Source organism: Myotis nattereri, assembly GCF_964212035.1.
Source record: "Myotis nattereri genome assembly, chromosome: 10".
Classification (NCBI taxonomy): domain Eukaryota; kingdom Metazoa; phylum Chordata; class Mammalia; order Chiroptera; family Vespertilionidae; genus Myotis; species Myotis nattereri.
In genome coordinates this window covers 72,883,356-72,908,100 of record NC_138085.1, presented here as the reverse complement: position 1 = coordinate 72,908,100, position 24,745 = coordinate 72,883,356, and the positions used below count along the sequence as shown (strand labels likewise).

The following is a 24,745-nucleotide window of genomic DNA, read 5'->3' as shown; positions in this document are numbered from 1 at the left end:
TGACAGCTGCGAAAAATACTTTAAACTCATGACAGTTAAGGGCAAATTTCCTTACTATATAAAGAATTCCCATAAACCAATAAGAAAAAGACCAACAACTCAATGGAGCGGACAAGAGATCAGAACATTTCAACACCTTCTAGAAGAGGCAATACAAATAACTTTTAACCACACAAAAAAGATAATGAGGCTTTCTTGTAACAAGAAAAATGCAAATTAAAACTACTCAAATATATTTTCACCCATTGGGCTGGCAAAAATCTGCAAGTTTGAGAACATATAGTAACGGCTGAGGTGGGGGAAACAGGCACATGCACAAGTGGCTAGTGGGAGTGTGAACTGTTGCAGCTTCCACAAAGGCAATTTGGCAGTACAATGACAAAACTGCACCACCATACTCACCGTGCAAGTCCACACACACACACACACACACACACACACACACACGAAATATGTTTATTGTAGCTTACTCATTGCAGCATTATTTGAAATGGCAGAAGATTGGAGATAACCTGAATTTCCATCATATGGTGCATCTACACAATGGCTTGGATAATAGATGGTGCATCTACACAATGGATTGGATAATAGATGGTGCATCTACACAATGGATTGGATAATAGATGGTGCATCTACACAATGGATTGGATAATAGATGGTGCATCTACACAATGGATTGGATAATAGATGGTGCCTTTACACAATGGATTAGATGATAGATGGTGCATCTACAGAATGGATTGGATAATAGATGGTGCATCTACAGAATGGATTGGATAATAGATGGTGCCTTTACACAATGGATTAGATGATAGATGGTGCATCTACAGAATGGATTGGATAATAGATGGTGCATCTGCACCAGTGATGGCGAACCTTTTGAGCTTGGCATGTCAGCATTTTGAAAAACCCTAACTTAACTCTGGTGCTGTGTCACATATAGAAATTTTTTGATATTTGCCACCATAGTAAAACAAAGATTTATATTTTTGATATTTATTTTATATATTTAAATGCCATTTAACAAAGAAAAATCAACCAAAAAAAATGAGTTCACATGTCACCTCTGACACGTGTGTCATAGGTTCGCCATCACTGATCTACACAATGGATTAGATAATAGATGGTGCATCTACACAATGGAATACTATGCAGCTGTAAAAAAAAAAGAACAAACAGTTCTAAGGCTTATTGGTAGTGAGAAAAGCAGTGCAGAATCATGTATGTTGGATAGTATCACTTATGTAAAAGTGGGATGGAAAAGTATGTGCTTGTATGGACATAATATGTCTTTGAAAGGATAGATAAGACACTGACAACATGGTTTGCCTGTGGGAAATAAACGGAATGAACTGAGAAACAGCAATAGGAGGAAGACTTTTTGAAATTAAAATAGGACTTATTTAGTCTTATGATTCAAAAGGAGGCATATACCATGCAAGCGTTATGAATACAGTAAAAGGAGCCCCTGCCAGCCCTGATTTAGAAATAGAGCTTATCATTGTTTTGAAGCCCCCACGTGCCTCTGCCTGGTCCCATCCCCGGCTTTTCCACTCTTTCTCCTATTTCTTTTCTAGTGTAAATGCATCCCTTTGATCTTTTCTGTAACTTCTATAAAATTTTTCTCTGTTTTTTTTTTTTCTCTCCCCGTCTATCTTTATACACACATGTTTGTATATCCCCAACCCATAGTTACCTCTGGCGCCTTTCCCCAGATCAACCCCTAGAATCTGTCACCCCCTACAGGAGGAAGAAATGATGCCAGCACTGGAGCCAGTCCCCAAGGGAGAAGAGGAGGAGGAGGAGAAGAAGGAGAAGGAGGAAGAAGAAGAGGAGGAGGAGGAGGAGGAAAGTCTTGAGGAAGAGGAGGCAGAAAGTCTTGTGGAAGAGGAGGAGGCCTCCACGTCTCCCAGGCTCATCCACCCCAACGATGTCCTTAAGATTCTGGAGGCCTTTGTCAAGGGCCTGAAGAAGCCCAGGTGGGCTGTGGTGCGGAGGTCTTGCCTGACTGGGGCAGCTGGCTGGGGGGCGGGGCCAAGCAGATGCCAGTGAGTGGAGGAGAGGCTGCTGAGCAAGGACTTGGGGGAGTGAGTAAAGGGATGTCCAGAAGGAGGGCGATTTCATTCACCAGGCGTTCATCCGTCTCCTCCTTTATTGGAGTCCGCTATGTGTAGGCCCCGCGGGAGTAACACCTCGTGATCAGAACGATAGTCAGCGCATTTGCAGGTGTCACCTTGCTCAGAGGAGGATGGGGTCAGCTCCATTTGGCGCGTCAGGGCGGGCGTTAGGAGAGGCTGGCCCTGGAACTGGGTTTTCTTAGCTGGGTAGAGTGGAGGTTGTCACAGCCTGGGGAAAGGCCTGCTGGAATCATGAAGCATAACGGGGAGGTATGGCTCGAGTGTCAGGGTCTGGTTAGAGGGCCGGTGGGTGGGAGGTCTCGGAGAGCCTGCCGACTGTGCGCCCAAGATCTTGGTCTTCGCCCTGTGGCGGACAGAGCTAGAAGCAAGCCTTCCGCAGCGGGGGAGCCGGGGTTGGACTTGCATTTCGGAAAGATCATTTTGGCGACGGGGAGGGGGTGATGTTGGCTACAAGGAGAGCGATGGGCAGCTGGGGGAGGGGGGGGTGCTATCCTGGATCAAGGCCATCCTAGAGTGGATGGAGAGGCGATGACAGCTTCTGAGAGCTGTTTTGGAGGCGTTAGTGAGAGACACGGGCACAGTAATGGGCTCAGAGCCAGGGAGGTAAACCGACTGAGAGGAAAAGGGTGGATAAGCCCCAGCGGTGCTCCCACAGGTGACCATGGCACCAGGAGTCAGGGGCAGTGATGATAAGCGTGTGTCCTTTCGGAGTCTACCAATACCCGATTAGCTCGTATCGGCGGTCGCCAACCTTTCGGGCCTCGCGGGCCACCGGTTGGCTTGTGTAACTGATGGGGAAGGTGACGGGCGGGAGGGCAGTAAGTCTGTGAGGGACGGCACTGTGACTGGAGTGCCTGGGGGCCGGGGTGGTGCCAGCTGACTTGATGGCACCAGTGCCCTTAACCTTCAGGGACGCTCGGGCACCGGTGAAGTTGCAGAAGGCCACGCGCGATAACTCCAAGGACTCCGACTACTGGAAGGCCCTGGCCACGGTGATCCCTCGCTCCAGGCAGAACCTCTGGGACGGTCTGTACGCAGCCCTGGAGAAATACCAGTGCGTGTGCGCGTCATGGCCCCAGGAGGGAGCTGGCAGGCAGTGGGGAGGGATCCCGCGCGGAGCGGCCGCGTGTGCCGCCTCCTCCCTGTCCATGACTCTTGGGGAGGAGCTGCCTGGGGCAACTGCTGTGGGGGGTGGGGGGCAGTGCTGGTGACTGGCCCTCTGGCCCTGCTCCCCCTGTCCTGTCCCCGCCAGCCCCCCGCTCTTCCGGGCAGGAGGGCTGCTGGGGTGGTGCGGCTCCTGGGGTCCTCTCCCACCTCTAGCTGAGCAGAAGCAGGGATCCTTGGCCGAGGGTGGAGGAGGCCGTGGTGGCTCACGGATTTTTCTGCCCGAAGCCGGGTCCTGATGCGGAGGGCGGAGCTGCTGCAGGAGTGCAACACGCTGGAGCAGCAGAACGCGGAGCTGCAGCAGCTGCTGCAGAAGTACCTGGGCTCCAAGGTGGGCGGGGCCCTGGGGTGAGGGCAGGGGGCGGGGTGGGAGCAGAGGGGGGATGCACCCTGGGGCTGATATTAAGACGGGAGGAGCCCCCTCCCCCACTGAGGCAAGCAAGCTTTGAAACGTGGGATGTCGGGCTCCATGATGCCCTGGTTTGGGCGCCGGCTGCTCCTCGCACCCTCTCAGGAGCAGTGCAGGGCCCTGAGGTGTCAGCTCCCTGAGCCCTTCCAGGCGAGGTTCCTACTTTGGTCCCCACCACCGTCTGTGGGAAGAGGAGGCAGAATGCTCCTCCCCCTTTCACGAACAGGAGACTGGTGACTTCCCAGAGCAGGGCCCCTCCCCGCTCTGCAGCCCAGGTCGTCTGGCCTGGGACGTGCCGTGGGCAGAGGAGGCTCCAACTGGGGTAGATGTCCCCTGACCCCATGTGTGCCCACTCCCGCGAGAGTCCGGCAACAAGGCCCGACCAGAGGGGGGATCTCACTGTCTCTGCTCCCTCTGGTTCGTAACACAGTTCGTTGCTGGCTCTGACCTGTGGTGGGGTGTGCTTCCCATGGTGCTGAGGCCATGGGCCAGGGGGGTCGTGACACTGGGCTGAGCATAGTTCCTCTGCCCTCAGCTGTGGCTGTGAGAGGTGACAGGCCAGGCACTGGGGCTGCACGGCCCAGTGTGGTCTCAGGCTGCAGGCTGCACCTGAACAGGGGACGTGGTCAGCTTGGGTGTCATGATGACCCCTTGACCGTGAAAGGATTAAGACATTAGGGGACCATGTGGTCCACCCTTCCGTTGATGCTCCTGTGTGTAAGAGGACGGGAGGAGGCGGGGACGTGCAGGGCTAGACTGGGGGTGGGGTGACAGGCGGGGAGGGGAGAGAATTTAAGACAGTGGTTCTCAACCTTCTGGCCCTTTAAATATAGTTCCTCATGTTGTGACCCAACCATAAAATTATTTTTATTGCTACTTCATAACTGTCATGTTGCCACTGTTATGAATCGTCATGTAAATATCTGATATGCAGGATGGTCTTAGGTGACCCCTGTGAAAGGGTCGTTCGACCGCCAAAGGGGTCGCGACCCACAGGTTGAGAACCGCTGATTTAAGAGGTTGGCTCAGAGTGGGAGGTTAAGGACATCCCCCTCCCCCGAGGTGAGCAGCTGGAGCAGAAGCCCAGCAAGAAGCCCTGGAACTTGGCTTCTGAAGGAAGGCAGCTGTGGGCTCCCCAGACACCCGGGAGCATTCGGGGAGGGGAGGCAGGCGGAGACGCAGAGGCCTGTGGGAGACCCCCAGAGGCATGCAGGGGCCCCCGGGAAAGCGGGGTGACCTCCACGCCCTCTCTTCCAGATAAACTCAGAACTGCAGGTTCCTCCGACGCAGGTGCTGCGGATCTCCACAAAGTCCAACTAGGCCCGAAAGGGTGCCGTCCGCGGGGCACCTGTGCGGGCGCTGGTGCCGGAGCCGCACACGTGCCCGGGCGCCGCGGGGCACACTCTGCCTTCCCCAGAGCGGCCACTGCACGGTGACACAGGAGTTACCTGTCTCCCACCCCAGTCATGATTAAAGTCTTTAGAACGTTGTGGCTGGATCTTTTTTAAAGAGGCCAGGTCGGGGAGATGGGCCCTACCCCCACCTCTGTGTCCCGAGGGGGCTTTGTCCCGGCCTCAGATTGTGGCACGAGAGCAGGCAGGTTGCTGGGAGATGCAGCCCAGGCCGGTGGCCTGGCTCCCTTGCTGTTTGGGGGCAGTTGGTGTCTATCCGTGGAAGCTGGAGCTTTGGGGCAGCTTGGAGGGTTCTCAGCTTTCACTCTGTCCTTGGGCCTGCAGGACCCTTTGGTTGAGCTTTTGGGGCCCCCAGGTGCCCCCTGGGCTGTGGTGTGAGGCTCCTTCCGTGGGCAGCCTGGGCAGGTGGCCCTGTGCCTTAGGCCTGCCTTGAACCCCGGGCCACGAGGCCACCCACAGGGAAAGCCACAGGGGCCAGCTGGTGCCGAGTTCGCCAACCTCCAAGTGCCCGCCGACCCTGCGCCCCACTCCCGACCCCCAACTTGAGCAAACTCGTCAGCTCAGTGTTTGATTTCTTTTATTAAGAGAAAAATCACCACTCAAGAAAGGAAAGACAGCCAAGTGAAACCCAGCTCACGCAGGCAAGGCAGCACTTCCAGTGCAAAGGCCCGCTGCCGCTGGAGGGCCTGGAGGGGCCCGCTGGGCAGGGCGGGGAGGGCACTAGCCTGGCAGAGGAAGTTCTGGGCATGGATAAAACCTCACAGCTGGGCCAGGAGGGGTGGGTAAACGGCTGCCCCGGCAGGAGGAGGAGCCACCCCCAGGGTTAGTCAGAAGGTCTGCCCACTCGTGTAGGATGAAGACTGGTGGTGCCACTGCCCTCACAGGCTATGTCGGGGGGAGCGGAGGGTGATGCTTTTTGCTCATATTTTTAGAAATCTCTGGGCCCTGGCCCATGCATGATTCTCAGATAATTTCATTAAAGCTTTAGTCCTTGACTGGAAGGCCTGGGGGAGGGTTTGGGGTGGCTTCCTCTGGAGCCAGGGCCTGAAGAAGGGGGGTACCTCAGCCAGGTGGGGCAGACCCCCCCACCCACAGGCAGGAGCCGAGGGGCAGGGCCCCGGGAGCAGCCAGCTTGGGGAGGAGAGGATGTGCAGGGGGGCCCTGGGACCCGAGGCCTGGAGGGTGGACAGAGGCTCCCGAGGCTCACCAGGGAGTCTGGAAAGCCCACGCCAGGGGAGGGGCAAACGCACAGGCCCAGGAGGGGCAGCCCGGGGAGGATGCAGGGACCTCACGCCCCCAGGAGCTTCTTGACCATGTAGCCGGGGAGGCTGTAGAGGAAGAGGCCCAGCATGAGCAGCGCCAGCAGCGCCAGCACGATCTTGATGATGAGCCACTTGTACCGAGTGCAGATGAGGTACTTGATGGACTTGAGGGGGTTGAGGAACCAGACGAAGGCGGTGTCGGGCCGGCTGGGGGAGGGGAGCTGCAGTCAGGGCCTCTCCCGGGATACCCATCCCTCAGCCCTTCTAGACCCCAAGACACCCTGCCACAGCCCCAAAACGCGTGAGTGCTGGAGACAGGGCCGGAGCCATGGCTAAGCACCGGGTTCGCCGCTTACATTCCCGTTGGCAGGACCCTCAGCGTCCCCCCCTCCTCCCAAGGCCTAGCTGGCACTTCTGGGCTTTGGGCAGCCCCGAGCCTCCACCTGGACACCAGCAGCCATGGCAGCTCGCTACCCAAAGGGGCAGCGGCAGCCCCACGGGCAGTCCTGGGTTTAGGGAGCGCCTCTACTCGGCAGGTCACTGGACAGGGTCCCTGTCCTCTCTCCGTGAGACCAGTGTTTCTCAACCTCCCCCCCTTCTTGAGGATCAAGCTTCTGTCCAGGGTCCGAGGAGCCCCAGGGGGGCGCCTGCCACCCTCACCGACCTGCGCACGGTCAGGGGTGGTTGCTGCTCTACCTCCCAAGTGGCCTCCTAGCCAAGAAGTGCTCATTAAGCTTTCATTCTGCTGTTTGTGTTACAGAGCAAGAGGCTTTACGGAATGTCATGATATAAAGTTAAAGTGTGAATGTGCTTTTTAAACTCCTGCCTGCCGGTGCCTGGAGGACACAGATGGCACTCCTAGCGCTGTGCTCAGCACGGGAATGGGGGGAGGGGGGGGGCGCTGCCGAGCACCTGGTTTGTGCGGAGGGCACCTGGTTTCCAGTCCCAGCTGCGACAGGCACGTTAGCGCCTCTTTGAGCCTCAGCTCCGCACTTGCACAATGGGTTAGCAGTGGACCCTGCTCCAGGGTTGGTGGAAGGGGAAGTGAGTCAGCGACGGTGCCTGGCGCCGAGCCGTGCTCAGCAGATGTTGGCTACTAAGATGTTGGCCTTGGATGGAGCTGCTTATCGTCCCGCAGGGCGGAACACGGTTGGGGGTTGGCAGCTGGGTGATGCAGGAGCTATCCAGGACTCGCTGGCCAGGGCTAGCCCAAACCTTTCCCTCTCCCTGCCACATCTCAGCCTCTCCCTGCCAATGCAATAGGGTTAGTCTGTTAGGAACGTCAATGGGAGAGGAGGCGGCCAAGTTTGAGGAATGCTGGGCTGGCAACTTGGAAACCTGGGCTGAGTCCTAGCTCTACCCCAGTTTGCTAGGGAGACGCTGGGCAAGTTATCTCACCTCTGAGGCCCAATATGTAATCATGTAAAATAGTCATTTCCAGTTCTGAGAGCCCATGGAAGCGTTTGAAAGTTCCTGTGTGTGTTCACATGTGTGTGCACAATTGTGTGTGTGCTCTGTGTGTGTGTGTGTGTGCTGTGTGTGAGCTGTGTGAGTTCCACAAGCTGTCAAGCTCCGGAGCCCCAGGTCCAGAGGAAGGGGGAGGAGTACCAGCCCCAGAGGATGCCGGGCTCAGGCCCCCAGGATCTTCTTGACCAGGTAGCCAGGCACAGAGTAGAGGAAAAGGGCGAGGAGGAGGAGCAGCAGCGTGAGCAGCAGCAGCTTGAGCAGCAGCCAGCGGTACGTGTGCCACAAGAAGTAGCGGGCAGACTTGAGAGGGTTCAAGAACCAGATGAAGCTCGTGTCGGGCCGGCTGGAGTGGAGGAGGAGCAGAGGGAGCACCGAGAAAGGACACACAGGGTGAAGGCTCAGAGTGGCAGGGGCCTGGCCAAGAGGGGGCCCAGCCAAGAGGGGGCCACCCTGGGCTGAGGAGTTCCCAGGAAGAGAGAAAAGGGTAGAGGTGCCTGCAGAGTGGGGGCAAGAAGACCCAAAGGTTCTGGCCCTTCGTTCCTGATGCAGCGCCCCCAGGGACCAGTGTGGCCAGGCCTCCGGGCGGGCAGGGCACTCACTTGGGTTTCTCTAGGGGGTCAGGTTCGTTGCGGGCAATGCCCACTGGATTCTTTTCCGCCTCCTCCGCTGTCAGTAGATGCAACTCTGCCTCCACCTTGCCCTGCAGACAGAACAGAGCTGTCCTAGTGCCTGGGCCAGGCGCCGGCCCTCAGCACCGGCTCAGCCCTGCCCACCGCCCGAGCAGGGGGTGGTGCCCACCCTGAGCTCAAACTCGTCATTCTCATCGCGGGCCAGGAGGGGCCACCAGCCTTTGACACGCTTCTGCTTGAAGATGGAGACCAGGGGCACGTCCACCTCGCCCGTGGCCATCTCCATGGTGCACTGCTTGGCCGTCTTCGCGCCCCGGGGGAACCGGTTCAGGTCCAGCTCGATGGCCCCTGTGGCAATCTCAGCGTCAGCACGGACGGACGGACGGACGGACTGGTGGGAAGGACCCCCCCAGGGTGGGTGGGTTCTCCCTGCCCCTTCCTCCCCCCTCCCCCGCCCTCTCTGTCCCCGGTCCCAGTCCCTAAGCCCCGCCCAGCCCTGCACCCAGGAAGTCGTCGGCGGAGAAGTGGTCAGCGTCCCAGATCTGCAGGGTGAGCCGTGCTGGGATCTTGTATTCGGTCTCATCCCAGGAGAACATGGACTCCTTCTTGGAGATGACGATCTTTTCCTCGGCAGCCAGGTAGTCGAAGGGGAAGAGGTAGCGCCAGTTGAAGTTGCCCTCGCCCGTCAGCGAGTGGTAGTGGACGTCCGTGTCCTGCTTGTCCTCCTGCTGGCCCTTGAGCCACCTGCAGGGAGCACCTGCTCACACCTGCAGCCACCCCACCCCATGCTCCCCCCCCTCAGCACGCTGCCCCACAAACCTGGGGATCCAGCATCTCTCCTTCCCCTCCACTCGCTCAGCCCCTCCTACCCCACAGCTCCCTCTGTCCTGCCCCCCCCCCCGAAGGGGGTTCACTCTGTCCAGCCCCCCAGCCAGGGCCTTCACCCACCCCCGCACAAAAATGTCGCTGGACTTCTCCCCAGTGAAGAAGTCATCGTCCTCCAGGACCACCTCATCCGTGTTCCACACGATGACCCGCAGCTCATACCTGGTGGGGAGAGGGGATTAACAGTCAGCGGAGGGGGAGGAGGGTGGCGGGGGGAAGTTACCCCAGGATCTCAGGGCTGGGATGGGATGGGCAGGGGGCTGGAGCTGAGCTGACAGAAGTCCCGGGGACTTGGGCTGAGCACGGGGCCTGGACAGTTGGAGCTGAGAGAGTAGAGGAAAAGGAGAGATGTGGGCCCCCAGGTGTGAGAGGGCCAGCCAGTCAGTACAGCTGCTGTGAGCAGAGCCCCAGGGGAAGCCAGTCTGGCTGGACCACCGGGACCCCAGCACCCTCCTGGGCAGGGAGGTGGCTCAGGGCAGGGAGGTGGCTCTGGGCAGGGAGGTGGCTCAGGGCAGGGAGGTGGCTCAGGGCAGGGAGGGGCAGGGCTGGCTGCTGGGGGCGGCTGAAGAGAGGCCCAGAGAGTCAGGAGCAAGGTCCTTGTCTCAGGGGCCAGAAGCTCATGCCAGTTCTCATAGAAACGCAAGTCCAGCGGCCGGCAGTGGACGCCCTGGAACCCAGTCTCCTTTATGGCCTTGTGCCCAGGAGGATTTTCCCTTTGAAGTGTACTTGTCATTACGAATGAGGAAGTTACATTTCAACGTCTAGGAGGGAGGCTGAGTCACCCACTAACAATTGATTGGAAGGTGGTTCCTGGAGATATGCCCTGGACTGCAAGTCCCGGTGACACCATAGGTGGGGGTGTCCCCCAGTGGTAGGTCCCGGAACAGCACACGGTGGCCCCCGAGGGGGAGGCTATTTCCAGCAGAATTGTCTGCATAATTTGACTGCCCAGAGCAAAATGGAAATACGAGGCTCCTTGTTAAAAAACCATCAAGAATCTCAAGATGATCGGGTTGGAGCAAAGGTGGAGCGTCTCTGAGCATGAGCCCCTGTGCGAATCCTCGAAGCTGGCCCTGCTGCCAGGCCTGAGGGCATCCCAGCTGCCTGGGACTAGTTCCTGCCATTGTACAGATGGGAAAACTGGGGACCAGGGAGGCAAAGGGACTTGGCCAGGGCCAGCCGGGAGAGGCAGCGAGCTTGGCTCCCGGCCCAGTGCTCTTTCTACTCGACCCTCCCCCTGCTTCTTCCGGGCACTCGCTCCCGCTCATCTTGGCAGGTGCTTCAGCTAAACCGGGGCAGAGCTTACTGACAGCCTGGTGTGGGGCTGTCCCAGGGCAGAACAGGCTCTCGGGGTCCGTGGCTTGTGTGCCACTGTGTATCGTGTGTGGGAGCCCACATTCTGGTGCGAGTCCACGAGAGGGTGCTAACGTGTGCTCATGGCCAAGGGCAGGCCTCACCACTCTCTGGATGGGTGGCTGTGTTCCCACCACAAGGCCGCACGGGGAATGCCAACCAGCCCAGGTGATCTGGGCTGTGGAGGGAGCGGCGAGGGCTGGAGACGGGAAGACTGGCGCTGGGCCCCAGCAGCTCACTTCTTGGGCTTCCGGGGGGAGATGTCCAGAGGCGTCCCGGGGGCCGGCATGTCCATGGGGAACATGTCCACCCACAGCTCCAGGCGGCCCTGAGGAAGAGGGGCGTGCCAGGTCTCCCCAAGACTCCGCCTCTGCTCTCCTCCCCCTCTGCTCTCCTCCCCCTCTCCTCTCCTCCCCCTCCCGACTTTGGGCCCATTTCATCAATTTCCATCCTTGGATGGCAGGCATGCCTATGACGTCATCAATAGCCAATCACAGCTTCTGAGGGAGACCCCCAGGTATCCACCAGAGCTGATGTGGGCTCACTCAAGGCAAAGATGTGCCACTGGAGTTACCGTGAAGGGCCCGGTGGGGAGCTGCCACCAGGCTTTGGGAATGCAGCCAATGGCATGAGCATCCTTTTTACGGACCCAGGTTGGGATTCCCTGATCCCAACACCAGAGAACCTCAGGGGCGTCACCTGCTCGATTCCCGGTTTGTCAGGGTTGAGCAGCGGCCGCGTCTCCACGTGCTCCGGCACCAGACGGCAGCCCACTCGGGGGATGTCCTCCCAGTGCCGCAGGGCGCACAGCGCCACGTGCTCATCCGTGGGCCCCCTCTGACCTGTGGATGCCAGCGGGTCAGCTGCACATATGGGCTCAGCAGAACAAGATCTGTGCTGGGCCAGGGACTTAGGCACAAAGAGGTCCCCGCACCAGCCCTGGGTTCACACATCTCCGTGGTACTGTTGGGGAAACTGAGGCACAGAGGGAGAAGCAGCTTGCCCAAGCTCTCAGCTGTCCCACAGGGCCCAGAGGTCTGTGTCCTTGGGTTCTCTCTGCCTGGGGAACTTGACCAGAGTCTCCTGAGGGGGTGTGATGTCAGGGAGGGCAATGCCCCGCATCCGGAAGGCGGTCAGCACGAGGACCCCGCACAGCTCTGCCTGATTCTCTGGGAAGGGCCACGTGGGCGAAGGAGTGGGGAGCGGGCCGGGCTTGCAGCCACGTGACCTTGGACGGGTCACTAACCGCTTTGGGTCTCAGATTCCTCATCTATTGAATGGGGAGACCCTCCCTCGCCCAGGATGCTGAGAAGGAGAGAGAAGGCAAGGAGCAGGCAAGCGCTGTGTAGCGTGGGGAGCCTGGGCAGAGGTGGGCAGACAGGAGAGGGACTCCGGGCCGAGGAGACCCCAGGCCGGGCCTCCCGGTTCCATCAAGGGAAGTGTGGGTCCCTCCTTGGCCCCTGCCCCCCTGTGGCTGCGCCCAGCCCCCGTTACCGTTCTCGTCCTCCATCTCGGAGGGCCCGGTGAAGACGCGGTTGGACACCTTCACCCTCCCGGGGGGCCCGAAGTGGGGGCCGTCCACTTTGCCCTCCTTGCACAGGCGGGTCAGGATCTGGCTGGGCTTCATGGGGTCCCGCCAGATATTGTAGCCGTGTCTGTGGGAGGGCACACAGGCTCGGTGGGGCTCCAGTGGGCTGGGCACTCCCAGGTGGCACCTGGTTATGGCCAGTTCTCTAAAGTTGTCTACTGCCCTAGTGCAGCGGTTCTCAACCTGTGGGTCGCGACCCCTTTGGCGGTCGAACGACCCTTTCACAGGGGTCGCCTAAGACCATCCTGCATATCAGATATTTACATGACGATTCATAACAGTAGCAACATGACAGTTATGAAGTAGCAACGGAAATAATTTTATGGTTGGGTCACAACATGAGGAACTGTATTTAAAGGGCCAGAAGGTGGAGAACCACTGCCCTGGTGGATCCCGCCTGGGTTCCAGGCTCAGCTGAGGTGCTGGGGCAGCTGGAGGCTGATCCCTCCTGCCCTGGGCTCTCGCCCCAGGTGCCCAGAGTCCCGGTCTCCCGTCTCCCTCCCTGGGGCCCACTTCTCTGAAACCTCAAAGACTCCCATGAGGACACGGATAACCAGAGAGGTTAAGGGATGTAACCAGGGTCACACAGCCTGTCATTGGCAGAGACCAGCCAGATCCCCAGCAAAGGGCACAGTGCCACCTCTCTCTACCCTCCTTGCCTTGCCTCCTCTGTCCTGGAAGCCCCTGTGGCTTTCTCCTTGTCTTAGACTCTGTCCTGGCCGCGGAAGGCTGTGCCCGGAGCCCGCAGGGGTTCAGGCCTGGCCTGGAACAGAACCTGTGCTATGTCCAGCTTCCCAAACCCCCTGCTCTGAAGCGTATTTTTAGAGTCAGGGTACAGCAGGTGGACCCCGCCCGCCCCACCTACATGGAGTAGGTCTGGGCGATGCCGCAGGTGGCGCGGTGCTTGCTGTAGAAGCGATTCTCCAGGTCAATCTTGGTTTCCCCGATGAGGTCATCGGTGCCGACCAGGTCCCAGTCGTACACGGACACCGTCAGCATGGATTCCATGGGGAAGGACGCCTGGATGTCGAAGGACCTGGCAGGGCGGAGGTTGGGAGAAGGGTTGAGGGTGAAGTAGGGTGGGAGGGGGTCTGGGCTGGAGAAGTTGGGGTGGGAGTAAGGGGCCCCCAGGAGGCCTTACTTCCCAAAGACAGGGTTGAGCTGCTTGGAGATGTAGTTCTCCTTGTCCCGGATGTCAGTCTTGCCCAGCCGGATGGCGATGTAGGGGTCAGCTTTGCCGTTGATGTCTGCCGGGTGCAGGTCTGTGGCCTGACGTGGGAGACGTGCTCCTGAGCAGGCTCCCACACCCTCCTCATCTTCCAGTGTCCCCGCCCTGCTCCCTGATAGTCCCTGATGGTGACAGGCAGGACCACTGGACCGGGGGCAGGAGACTTGCTGTGTGCCCTCCAGCCTCAGCTTCCTCATCTATAAAAGATGGGAACTAGCCCTAGCTGGCTTGGTTCAGTGGACAGAGCATCGGCCTGCAGACTGAAGGGTCCAGGGTTCGATTCCAGTCAGGGGCACGTACCTCAGTTGCAGGCTCAATCCTGGCCCCTGCGTATAGGAGGCAACCAATCTAGGTGTCTCTCTCACATCGATGTTTCTCTGTTTCTCCCCCTCCCTTCCACTCGCTCTAAAAATCAATGGAAAAATATCCTTGGGTGAGGATTAACAAAAAAATAAAAAATAAAATAATAATTAGAAAAGGATGGGAGCTAGACCAGATGACCTTCAGGTGCCTCCCAGGCAGAGGCTGTCGGTTTGCAGCCGCCTCAACCCTCCTGGGCAGGGGGAGAGGGCGACGGGGGACTGGGCGATGGGGGAGGGGGCGACGGGGAAGGCTCACCCGGACCACATAGACTCGGACCAGCACGTTGATAGGGTCGTTGCTGGGGATGCCCTGGAACATGCCATAGGTGGGGTCGTATCCGGCTTCCCGGGTCACATCCTCTGGGAGTGGCACTTTGTACATGCAGAGGGAGCCCTGGGCAAGGCAAGCGTGGGTCAGGGTGCGGGTTTCTATGAGCACAGGTGGGGCTGGCACCCTGTGGGGGCAGGGCCTAACTCTTTGGTTGCTGGATCATGGGAGGACCAGGGGGTCTGGAGGAAGTGCCCAGGGCAGTGGCAGGGAGGGGGATAAAGTAAGCAACTTGGGGAACCCTTGGGGCAGATGCTCTTTATCAGTTAGCACGGAAATCTTCATATTTTACCAACCAGTGCCGCTGACAGTTCCACATGACTGTCAGCCTTGAGCTCAGGCTGGTATGGTGGTAGGGGTGGCAGGGGGCTCAGGGTTCAGGGCCTGGGGCTCCTCGCCTGACCTTGAACCGGCCCACAATGCGCTCCTCCTCGGTGGAGCCATCTTCGTCATCGCCCGTCTTGCCTCGAAGCAGGTTGAAGGTGTGCAGCCAGTCCTCGAAGTGGTCGAACTCTGACTCCAGCTCCTTGGGGTACACCTGAGCCAGGCTGAGCCATCAGGGGGACGTGGCCTGTCCACCTGCCTCCCTCTTGTCCCATCTGCCACCTCCTGCCCTCGGGTGTGACCCCGCATCCCTGGCAGGGTCTGCCCCACACCCTCACCTTGAGCTCGTCAATCTTGGATTTCTTCTTCTCAGGGGCCTCAGACCCCTGGCCAGGCCCGGGACTCTGGGTTCTCTTCTTCTTCTCCTCCTTTGCAGCCTTTGCCTTCTTCATCGGCCCCTTCAGGCCTGGCCGGAAACAGAGAAGGAGGCCTGGTCAGTTCGGGGCAGAAACGATGGAGCAGGAAGGCCTGGCTGGAGATCCAGCTCGCTACTAATTTACTTAGTCATTTCACTTGGCCGGTCTCTGTGTACTCATCTGTGAAATGTAGACAGTACTCCCTGGCATGCCCGCCTCATGCGGGTGCGGGTGCCAGTAAGGTCACCCAGGGAGTGTGTACAAAGACTGTTGTCATGCCCTTTGACAGAGCAGGGCATGGGAGGTGCTCGCTTTCCTCTCTGGAACCCAGTCTGCTCGTCTGTAACATTATGAGGGTTGTTGCACATCAGCATTTCCCAAAAGGCATTCAGTGGAACACCAGGTGTAGGTGTTCTTGTAAGGCTTTTGGAAGAAGGGTAGCATGGTCAAGTGTGTTGGGGAAATATTTTATATCTTCCTTTTAGAGATTTATGGTAATATTTGTATATTAAAGGCACTGAGAAGTCCTGCACCAAAAGACTTACTTTTCACATTGAACCACAGAACTCTCTTTTCCCTCCGGAATGTCCATTAACACTGTTCCATGGAAAAGTCTGGAAAATGCTGGGAAAGAGGAGCTCTGAGGTCCCTTCCAGCTCTTAGGTTCTGTGGCTCTAAATGCCTGTCCACTGTGGTTGCTGAACTGGTCAGAGTGAAAGCCACTCTGAATCAGCCCAGGCGTGCTTGCCAGTGCCCAGGGATGCCTGATGACAGCTGCCCTTGGCTGCTGCAGCCATATGGGCCCGTGGGTGGGAGAAAAAGGTGCAGTGGGCAGGGCAGCCAGCCATTTGGGGCACGCAGGGGGGGCGCCCAGGCAGAGATCTAGGGTTCCAGGGCTCACCCTCAATGTTGTCCATCTCCTCTTTCTCCTCTGAGTCCATTCCTGAGGCATCTTGCTGTCGAAGTTGCTGCCAAAAGATGAGGTAAGGAGGAGGGAAGGTGGACTTCTTGGGGAGGGTCTGCTGACCCCCCCACTGCTGTCTCAGACCAGCCTTAAGTGCACTAGACACAGAAACTCCTTCCTGCTGGGTTACAAACCCATCGCATGCTCTGCTTACGTGCATTAAACCAATGCATGATGTGGACACTATGACCAACTGTACTTAGGGGTTTATGATTCTTTAAATTGTGCATCATTAAGAATATAGTGTCCTTTAATGTTGCCTGTTATATTATTATAATGTAGAAAGGTATAACCGAGTGAGTTATACCTTCACTCAGTTCACCTTACCCACTGGAGACGCAATCACTAGGTTTCAACCAAAGCCCACCGTCACATGGTGGCAGCCTGTGCGTTCAGACAAGGAGACCACACGCAGCCCCTGGAGCTGCAGCCTGGCTGCCCCGGATCCAGGAGGTGACGGTGGGAGGAGATCCTGCTGTGTCCCCCAATTATGTGCTTTCCTGTTCTGGACGAGTTTTTCTCGGCACACAGCCAACTTAGCTTCCCTGGTAGCTGTGTGGCCACGGGACTAGATTCTGGCCAATATGTGCAATTTCTGGGTCGGGCCCTTAATGGAAAGGAGTATGACTCCCCTTTACCCCTTCCTGTGCACTGCTATGAGGACATGAGGGCAAGCCCCCTCTAACTGTACACATGCAGGAAGCAGGTGGTAGGGTCTTGGTCCTTGGCACTGCGGAGTCACCGTGACAGCCTTTCCTCATTCACACGGATCTAGCTCACTGCAGCTTAGCCCGCATGCTCACTAACGGGGATATGAGCATCACACACAGCGGGGGCCACAGGAGGCGCCTGGGGAGGGAGTGTGGCTGGACCAGCGCAGCTGAGGAAACAAAACTGCAGGCACATGTCCCGCCTGGTCAGCCAGCCAGTCAGGAGCGCCCTGAGCTAGGAAGACAGCACGGAGACGAAACAACGGAAGAAGAGGAGGGATGCGCTTTCTGGAACTTGCCGCCTGGCTCAGCAGACGGAACCCAAGTGCACACAACAGGGGAAGAGCGTGCCGCCGCCCCGGTGACGGAGATGAGTCAAAACAGTGTGAAGGTGGGCGAGTGCTTGAGAAGCTGTTTCTGTTTGACCCCTGAGCACGTTCTCCTCTTCCTCACATGTCACCTCCTCTGGGAAGCCTCCCCGGACCCCTGCAGGCACTGACGTGCTTTAGTCACCACACTGTACTGTGTCTGTTCACATGCCCATTTCGCCCGGCAAGCAGAGGGCTCCTCGGGGCAGGGGTGGCGTCTTATCTTTTGGCTCCCACAGCATCTGGGATGGTGTCTGACCCATATACATTCCAGAGACGTTTGTGAAATAAATGGATGAGGATGAGAGAAAGGCAAGCCCGGGAAGGTGAGCCCTGAGCTAGAACGTCAAGGCTGTTCCAAGCTCATGCGAATGGGGTGGAGGAGCCCGCTCTGGTGGGAGCAGGAAAGAAGTTGGGCAGGAGGGCCTGATGTGGGGTTGGAGTCACCTCCCCAATTCCCCCTGAGCCCCTAACCCAGGCGAGGCCTCACCTCCTTCATGGTGTCGATGGAGGCGAAGTACTTGGACCACCAGTCCAGCATGCTCTCATCCGGCTCCTCCTCCTCCGGCTCGTCCGAGCTGCCCTTCTTCTTCTTTTTCTTCTTCTCCTTCTCCTCGTCAGCCTGATGGATAGGCCAGGTCCAGAGTCCTGCATAATCCCTGTGCCCTGGCCATGCCCTGAACAACCAGGGGTCCCCCATCTGCTCTGACCACTGCTCCCAGAAAGCCCTGGGCTCCCTGAGGCTCCGTGGGGCCACCAGTATCAGAGGAGCAGGGCTTTGTTTTGTGGAGGAGGATGCCATGACTGGAGAGGTCATGACCTAACAACATGAGGCACTGGCCAAAGCAGGAGTGGCACTCAGGGGCCCCCACTGCCCAAGCAGCTCTCTCCCTCGGCCTCTTTGGAGGGTGTGCAGGTGTGAGCACCCAGGGGCTGGGGGGTGGCTCGGTGCCTGATGCTAGGCCCAGTGTAGGGTCCTCTTTCCCCAGAACCTCCCCCTCCATGGTCCCCTCACTCACCACATCCACCTTGATGACGGCATCAGAAGTCTGCAAAAGGGAACCAAAGACACGGGGACAGAATTAATGCCCCGGGGCCTGGAGTGGAGGCAGCCACCCAGCCAGGGAGCGTGAGGAGAGGGAGCTCACGCAGGGATGCTCGCTGTGTGCCGAGTCCCTGTGCCCCCAGGGTTAGCTCTGCACTGCAGGCACACCGCTGCTGAGCCTGCAAAAGGCCTGCTTCGCAGAGGTTCCCCCAGACCCACAGGGTGGTGGTTCTCAACCCCGAGACAGCTGGGGACTCCCCAGATGATTTTAATGCGAGGTCAGGGTCGGGAGGGGGTGCTGGCCACATGCAGGAGTTCAGTGACGTTGGCTAGATGGAGTCAACTTCAACTCCATTGTTCCCCCCTCACCAGGTCAAGGCCTTAAAAATTAAGTGGATATGCACACACACAATTGCATAGCCAAAGGGGACCCTGGTGAGACACCCCACCAGAGCCCAGGGCCTGTGGGATGAGGGGGACACTAAGGTACCGTCCTCTGTCTTGTTTGCTAACAGCCTGAAACTAGGGGCTTCCCAGCAGACCCCCAGGAGGACTCGGGAGGCTGCGAGTTGAGGAGATGAGAATCTCCAGGGGTAGCCCCGGAGCCTGGCAGTGCCACCCCAGGGCTGTGGGCCAGGCACTGGACCTCATCTGCTCCCCTTTCCCGAGAGTCATGCCCACTGCTCACTCAGCCACTGGCCAGGACCCTCTGGGGCCAAAAATTATGAGCCAAGAGAAGGAGGGCCTGATGAGGAGTCGAGCAAGCTCAGATCTCAGAAGCTAGGAGACAGCCCAGGTTGTGTGAAGCAGGCCAGGTTGGAAATGAGATTTGGAGAAAGTGGTGGAGAGGAGGCCCACTTCCAGCCCCTCAGCACTGTCTGGACGCAGGATGGCCTGCTCCCGGCTGGCCTCCATCCTGCCCTCCCTGGCCCCTGCCGACTCCACATCCAAACGCCAGGCGGCAGGTCTCCCTCTGGCAGACAAGTGGCCTGAGTCCTAAGGCCAGGAGGAACAAGGAGCTTCCAGCTGGAGATCCTTCCACAACCAAGGTCTGGGGAGAGTTGTCTGTGAATGGCTGGACTGGAGAACCAGGAACCCTTGGGAAAAACCACTGGTGCCCCCACAGGGAATCCATCGCTTACGGTGTTGTTAGTTGGAGTGAGAATAATTGCAGGCTATTACTTCCAATGGTTACTGCTCGTTGTGTCTCTCATATATGCACACCCCACACTTGTGCTCACACACACACGCACACACCCAGAGTCTGGGATGGAGCTTTATGCACACACAGTCAGCGTTAGCCCTGGACACGCGGACGGAGGCGGCCTGGCTCACAGGGAGGGTCACAGGCAGCTCCATGCGCCAGGCAGTGTGGCACTGACCCCGTGCGCCTTACCGCGTCCAGCTTCACCATGGTCTCCAGCTTCTTGACGGGCACCTCTGGCTCCATGTTCACCACGACCTCCCCTGTGGGGTGAGAGGAGGGGCCCCCATTGCACAGCACACGGCAGCCCCGGAGGAGTCTTACTGGACAGAGAGATGGACAGACAGGCAGACAGACAGGGAAGAGCAGGAGTAACAGTGAAAGTCAGGCGTGAGCAGAAGGACCAGAGGCCTAAAGCTGATTTTCAAGAAGAGAGGAGGGCGGGGCAGTTGAGAGAGAACTGATGGGCATAAGGAGAGGGAGAAGGTGAGGAGAGGGAAGGGAGGGCTGCGGTTGAAATAGTGGAGGCTGGGCTGGGAGGGAGGCTGGGAAGGAGGCCTGGGTCTTCTCCCAGAACCAGCCTGGGAAGCCATCTGCCCTCAGGCCCTCTAAGGACATCTCCAGCTCTGGCTCTTTCTGGCCCTAAAATGAGGGGCAGGTCTGGGCAGCTCTGGCTCTCAGGATAGGACCTCCCCACTGGCCGCCTCTATACCCACTCGGGGATGCACTGGAGGAGCGAGCTGGTGGCTGCGCGGACTGGACCGTGAGCGGGAGCTCCTCCCATGGACAGAGTGGAGACAGGCCTGGGTTTGGGGGTGTGGTCATACCGGTGCTGGTCCAGTTGGGGGCTGAGTGGTCCAGGGGCCGGTAGATGAAGCGCCGAAGGGAGCTAACGGCGTGGGAGCCCACCAGGGTGTAGCGGCCGAAGGCCCGGCAGTCCACCACGCGGATGTTCAAGGGCGGGTGCAGCAGCTCATTCTCCGGGAGGTCCTGGGGTGTTGGCCAATGGAGCCTGAGCTCAGAGAAGGGGGCAGAGGCTCCTGGCCTTGCCCAGCCACACCAGCCACACCCAGCTCTGCCAGGCTGTGCCCAGGCCGGCACCCACCACTTCAAACCACTTGACAAGGGTGCTGAAGTTGGGGTTCTTCTTGTAATTGTGGATCATGGATGACTGTACCCCCTTCCCCGCACACTCGATGTCCACCCTCGGCCGGTCCACCTGGGCCAGGTTCACCCGCTTCAGGTCCCGCAGGCCCCAGAACAGCACCTGGTGGGGGTCAGGGGAGGCGAGAGTCCCCTCAGTCAAGGGAGCCAGCCATGGGTGGGCTGGGCCACCTGAGACGGAGCTGGGCCGTGGAGTGGGCAGTGAGTCAGGAGGGGCCGGGCCAGGAGAGCTGACAGGAGTGGGTGTGGCAGGCAGAGAGGAGGGCTGGGAAAGGCCCAGAACATGGCCGGGTGGCTCAGAACAGACCGGCCAGACCCTGGGCTGGTGGGGGCCTGGGTCTGCTGCTGGCTCCAAGTATGACCTTGGACAAGTCACTTCCCCTCCTGGTCCCTGTCTCCTTGTCTGAAAAATGAGGTGGCCTGAGGTTGGGGAGACCCCTGGAATATGATGTCAGTGATGTCATATGTGCTTATGACCCCGATGGAGTAAGAGGGTGAGGGAGCCAGGAAGAGCGAGCACAGCAGGGCCTGTCAGGGCAAGGAAGGAGGGATGAGGGGGTGAGTGGAGCCCTCACGCACCTCAATTCGGTATTTGCTGAGCACAGGCCGGATGCCCACGGGCACGGGCATGATGGGACCTCGATCCGTGTCCACCGGGCCATTGATGGGTGGCAGGTCGGCCTTCCCTGCTGGCCCGATCTGGGGAATTGGGGTCACAGGTCACACCCTGCAGAGCCCAGAGAGTGGGCTCTCCCTTCCCAGGGGTTAGTTGCCATGTGATCTGGGGAGACAGGGGAGGCCCAACACCCCGGGCCCCTAAGAACCACGCTCCCAGCTCCAGTGGGACCGGAGGCCCACCTGCAGCAGCTCGAAGGCGGCCAGAAGGTCTCCGGCCGTGGCGTTGCCGCGGTAGATCTGGTAGTACTCGAGCTGGGGCGGGAAGCGGGGTGGGCAGTACGCCTCGTCAGCCATCTTCACCACGGGCTTGGCGAAGGTCCGGCCCATGAAGTCGCATTTGCCCTGATGTGACAAACAACCAAGGTGGCTGCTGGGTGCTGGAGTTCACTGCAGCGTCACACCTGGGGTCTCACTCTGTCCTTGCCACAGCCCCGGGAGGTCAGGGCAGGTGTGATCACCCCATTTCACCAAAGGGACCCCAAGTCTCACCGCAGACTTGCTCACGGCCATGCTGGCAGTGAATGGCAGTCGGGACTCAGGCCTAGAAACGAGGCCCTCCTGCTTCTAGTCTAGGGCTCTCTCAGGGACCCCAGTAGCTGAGTGCTTGTCATAAGTGGCTCCCCAGCTCTGGAGGGATCACCCCGATCTTTCACTCCCCCACTCCAGAGCTCTCATGGAGGGCTGGGAGGCTGTTACTGACTGGTAGGTGTGGGCAGGGAGCCGAGGGCCCCCCGGGGTGGGGGAAGGCTGGGGACAGCAGGACTGCTGACGCCTGTTCTGAAGACTGGGCCTGAGCTCGGTCTGCCTGTGCCGGGAGGTGGGGACACCCTGACCCATCTTCTCCCTGAGACCCAGAGGCCCACAGTGGGGGGAAGGGGTCAGGCTGCAGTACAGGGCAGGAGCCACCTGGAGACTGGTCAGCAGCCCAGACTCCCACGCTCCCAGCAATCACGTGGCTGAGGGGTCCGGGGAGTGGCCATCCGTGCACGTGGAGTGCAGTGAAGAAGGGGTAGGTCCCTGGTCTCAGAGCTCACCCATACCATGCTGTCCTGGTCGTAGATTTCAACGACAATGATGGGGGGATCATCCCGCAACTCATGAGCCTCGCCATATAGCTCCAGGTTGTCGAACACCAGCATCTGGTCCCAGGTGGGGCACAGGGTCTCATTCAGCACCTGCAGCATGGGGCGGGAGGCGGGGGGGAGACAGGTCATACGTGGTGGTGGATGGACAGCTATCCCAGCAGAAGCCACCCCCAGTCACTGTGGCTTCCAGGGGACTCAGAGGCAGGAGTGTCATGCTCCCCGACTCGTCTGGGAACTTAAAATGAAGGGTAATGTGAGGCCTGCTCCCACCCCCTTGCCTATATTTTCTCTTGTTGAATGGAACCTCACTGAAGCCTTCACCAGGCTTCCTCTCAGGGTCTGGGTGCTGGCCGATGGGTTTCTCCAGGTTCCACAAGCTCACAGGCCCCCCACTTCTCTCAACGCCCGGGCCCTCACCTCTGTGCACTGACTCTGGTTGATGAAGAAGACACGGGCGAAAGGGTCCGAGAGGCCGCTGCTGTCCGCGGCGAAGAGGCTGCGGGCCTGGTACATGTGCGCCCGGAGCTGGAACACCTGCTTCTCTGTGGGGAAGGGCGGGCTGAGGCTCGGGGATGCCCCCCTCCAGGCACCCTCCCGGGGCGACCGGGGCCCCACTCACTGGTGTAGACCAGGCTGATGGGTGGGAAGGAGTGCAGGCCCAGGCCCTGGGCCGCCTTCACCTCCTCGAAGCCGCAGGGCAGGCCGCACAGGAAGTCCTTGCGCTGCTTGCTGAGGCCCAGCCACAGGTAGAGCTCCACCTTGGCCTGCACGGTCCAGCCCATGGAGCCGAGGCCCCGCTTGCCGGGCAGCTGAGGGTGGGCGTGGGGTCACCACCGAGAGGGACGGGCAGGGGGACCTTGCTGTCCTCCCCCAGCCTAGTCTCTCTCCAGCTCTGTCTTCTCTGAGCACCTGCTGCTGGAGGGCCTGCCAGACCCCTGCTGGAGGGCTGCTCCCCCCACGGGGAGACCGGCCCTGTGGAGAAGCCAGACGCAAACCCTGGGCCCCAGGTCCCCACTCCGCACCTCCCCCCCCCACCCGCACCCTCTCCCCCCCACACAGTCTGGCTCCCCTCTGGCACCTTGAGGAAGAGCGTCTTGACCTTGGCGCAGTCCTTGCCCAGCTCCTCCTCCACCATGGAGAAGAGCAGGTCCTTGGAGGGCACCCGGGCGTAGGCGATGCGTTTGTTGTTGCTCATCATCCAGATGAAGACGTCGGGGATGCTGTGCTGGGGCTGTGGTGAGGGCGGGAGGGGAGCCCGTGAGTGAGGGGCCACTGCTTGGTTGGGGCTCCCCGAGCCTCCCTGACCACCAGGGTCTTTGCCTCAGGACCCAGAGGGCCAGGCCTGGGCCTCAGAGGAAGGACCCCAGATGCTGGTCTTCCTTCGCCTCCCACCGATGGGGATGGGGCGGGAAGAGCACGCGCAGGAGGAAGGCTTGTTCACTCCTGTCCCCCAACAGCTGTCAGAGGAGAGGCCTAGGTGGTCCAGCCCCGCCCCATCCTGTGCAGCCCCTCCCTCTCTGGTCACTGGGGTGTGGGGCCGGCACCCCTCTTGCCCAGGGCAGGGGCGGGGCGCACCTCGTCTGCCAGGAAGCGCAGCTTCTGCAGGAAGTTCTGGCACAGCCTCAGCTTGTCCCGCACCGTGTGGCGCTTCACCTGAGCCCGCAGGATCTTCGCCTGCTGCCCCATGCTCTCCTGTCGGGGCGTGGGGGGACGTGGGGCTCAGGCCGTGATGCAGGACGGAGGGGCTGGCCCTGGGCCTGTGGCCTCAGACATAGGCCCTCCCACCTCAGTTTCCCCCTTTCACCTCCAGAACCCCCTCCGCCCCCGTGTGGTCCCGCACTGGGGACAGCGTGTCCTCACCAGCTCGCGCAGGCACGATTTGAGGCGCTCCCTGTCCAGCCTGGTACGGGACACGTGACCCTGGTCCTTGTCAGCGAGGGAGAGGAAACGGCTGGGGGGTGAGGGGAGCAGGGCTTAGCAGAGCCCACCCACCAGCAGGGGCCTGCAGACACCTCCTTCTCTTCCCAGCCCCCCACTGCCAGCCCCTGCCCCACGGCCCGGTCCCTCACCGGCAGCCACAGCTCAGCTCCTCCAGGACGCCCCGCAGTCGGCGCTCGGGGTAGGACTTCTCCGTTTTGATCATCTCCTGCACATCGTTCAGGCCTTCTTCCTGAGAACCAGGCGGAGGGGTGCCCGCTGAGCCACAGCCCCTTCCCCAGCTCCCCACTCCTTGGGAAACGAGGGGCTAGTGACTTGGGACCTCTCGCTAGCGCCACCTCCAGTGTCCCACCGGCATCAGGAAACCACCCAGTTTCCAGGCTCTGCTCTCAGAGCCTGCGGCCTTCAGTTCCCGAGGAAGATGCCACTTGGGCTCTGAATCGTGGTCCCCGTAGGCTCCGGGCAGAACTCAGGGCTAGCTGGGGAAGGTGCGGGCCAGAGACAGAGGGCTGCTCAGCTGCCTTCAAGGGAACCCCAACACTGGCTGGGCCAGGAGTCCCAGACTCCACTCCGGTAGCCCTCGGGCTCTTGGCCCCCTTCTGGGACCTGAGGGCAGGGACAGGT

At 59.6% G+C, this 24,745-nt stretch overlaps 2 protein-coding genes across 4 annotated transcripts in view; one reads left to right on the top strand and one right to left on the bottom strand.

The window, feature by feature from the left end:
- The window catches only part of DRC1 (dynein regulatory complex subunit 1), a 32,539-nt gene extending 27,338 nt beyond the window's left edge, over positions 1-5,201 (top strand). Inside the window, exons 14-17 of the mRNA XM_081101421.1 lie at positions 1,747-1,979; positions 3,049-3,192; positions 3,531-3,633; positions 4,969-5,201. Coding sequence (XP_080957547.1) covers positions 1,747-1,979; positions 3,049-3,192; positions 3,531-3,633; positions 4,969-5,031 — 543 coding nt within the window. The 3' untranslated portion in view covers positions 5,032-5,201. The remainder of the gene's footprint in view (positions 1-1,746; positions 1,980-3,048; positions 3,193-3,530; positions 3,634-4,968) is intronic.
- A 482-nt stretch (positions 5,202-5,683) lies between these two features.
- The window catches only part of OTOF (otoferlin), a gene marked incomplete at its 5' end in the record, with an annotated part of 72,293 nt that continues 53,231 nt past the window's right edge, over positions 5,684-24,745 (bottom strand). For 2 of the 3 annotated variants that reach the window (XM_081101311.1, XM_081101312.1), the window contains 28 exons: positions 5,684-6,592; positions 8,452-8,552; positions 8,651-8,829; positions 8,984-9,225; positions 9,430-9,528; positions 10,959-11,047; positions 11,419-11,561; positions 12,214-12,374; positions 13,173-13,343; positions 13,449-13,576; positions 14,154-14,291; positions 14,629-14,763; positions 14,888-15,015; positions 15,867-15,933; positions 17,498-17,629; positions 18,027-18,056; positions 19,449-19,519; positions 20,084-20,246; positions 20,362-20,523; positions 21,000-21,119; positions 21,279-21,440; positions 22,139-22,273; positions 22,601-22,725; positions 22,803-22,992; positions 23,262-23,414; positions 23,759-23,875; positions 24,044-24,134; positions 24,253-24,353. In XM_081101311.1, coding sequence (XP_080957437.1) covers positions 6,412-6,592; positions 8,452-8,552; positions 8,651-8,829; positions 8,984-9,225; positions 9,430-9,528; positions 10,959-11,047; positions 11,419-11,561; positions 12,214-12,374; positions 13,173-13,343; positions 13,449-13,576; positions 14,154-14,291; positions 14,629-14,763; positions 14,888-15,015; positions 15,867-15,933; positions 17,498-17,629; positions 18,027-18,056; positions 19,449-19,519; positions 20,084-20,246; positions 20,362-20,523; positions 21,000-21,119; positions 21,279-21,440; positions 22,139-22,273; positions 22,601-22,725; positions 22,803-22,992; positions 23,262-23,414; positions 23,759-23,875; positions 24,044-24,134; positions 24,253-24,353 — 3,714 coding nt within the window. In that variant the 3' untranslated portion in view covers positions 5,684-6,411. Of the gene's footprint in view, positions 6,593-8,451; positions 8,553-8,650; positions 8,830-8,983; positions 9,226-9,429; positions 9,529-10,958; positions 11,048-11,418; positions 11,562-12,213; positions 12,375-13,172; positions 13,344-13,448; positions 13,577-14,153; positions 14,292-14,628; positions 14,764-14,887; positions 15,016-15,866; positions 15,934-17,497; positions 17,630-18,026; positions 18,057-19,448; positions 19,580-20,083; positions 20,247-20,361; positions 20,524-20,999; positions 21,120-21,278; positions 21,441-22,138; positions 22,274-22,600; positions 22,726-22,802; positions 22,993-23,261; positions 23,415-23,758; positions 23,876-24,043; positions 24,135-24,252; positions 24,354-24,745 lie in introns of all 3 variants that reach the window. The other variant, XM_081101310.1, reaches the window with a different exon arrangement.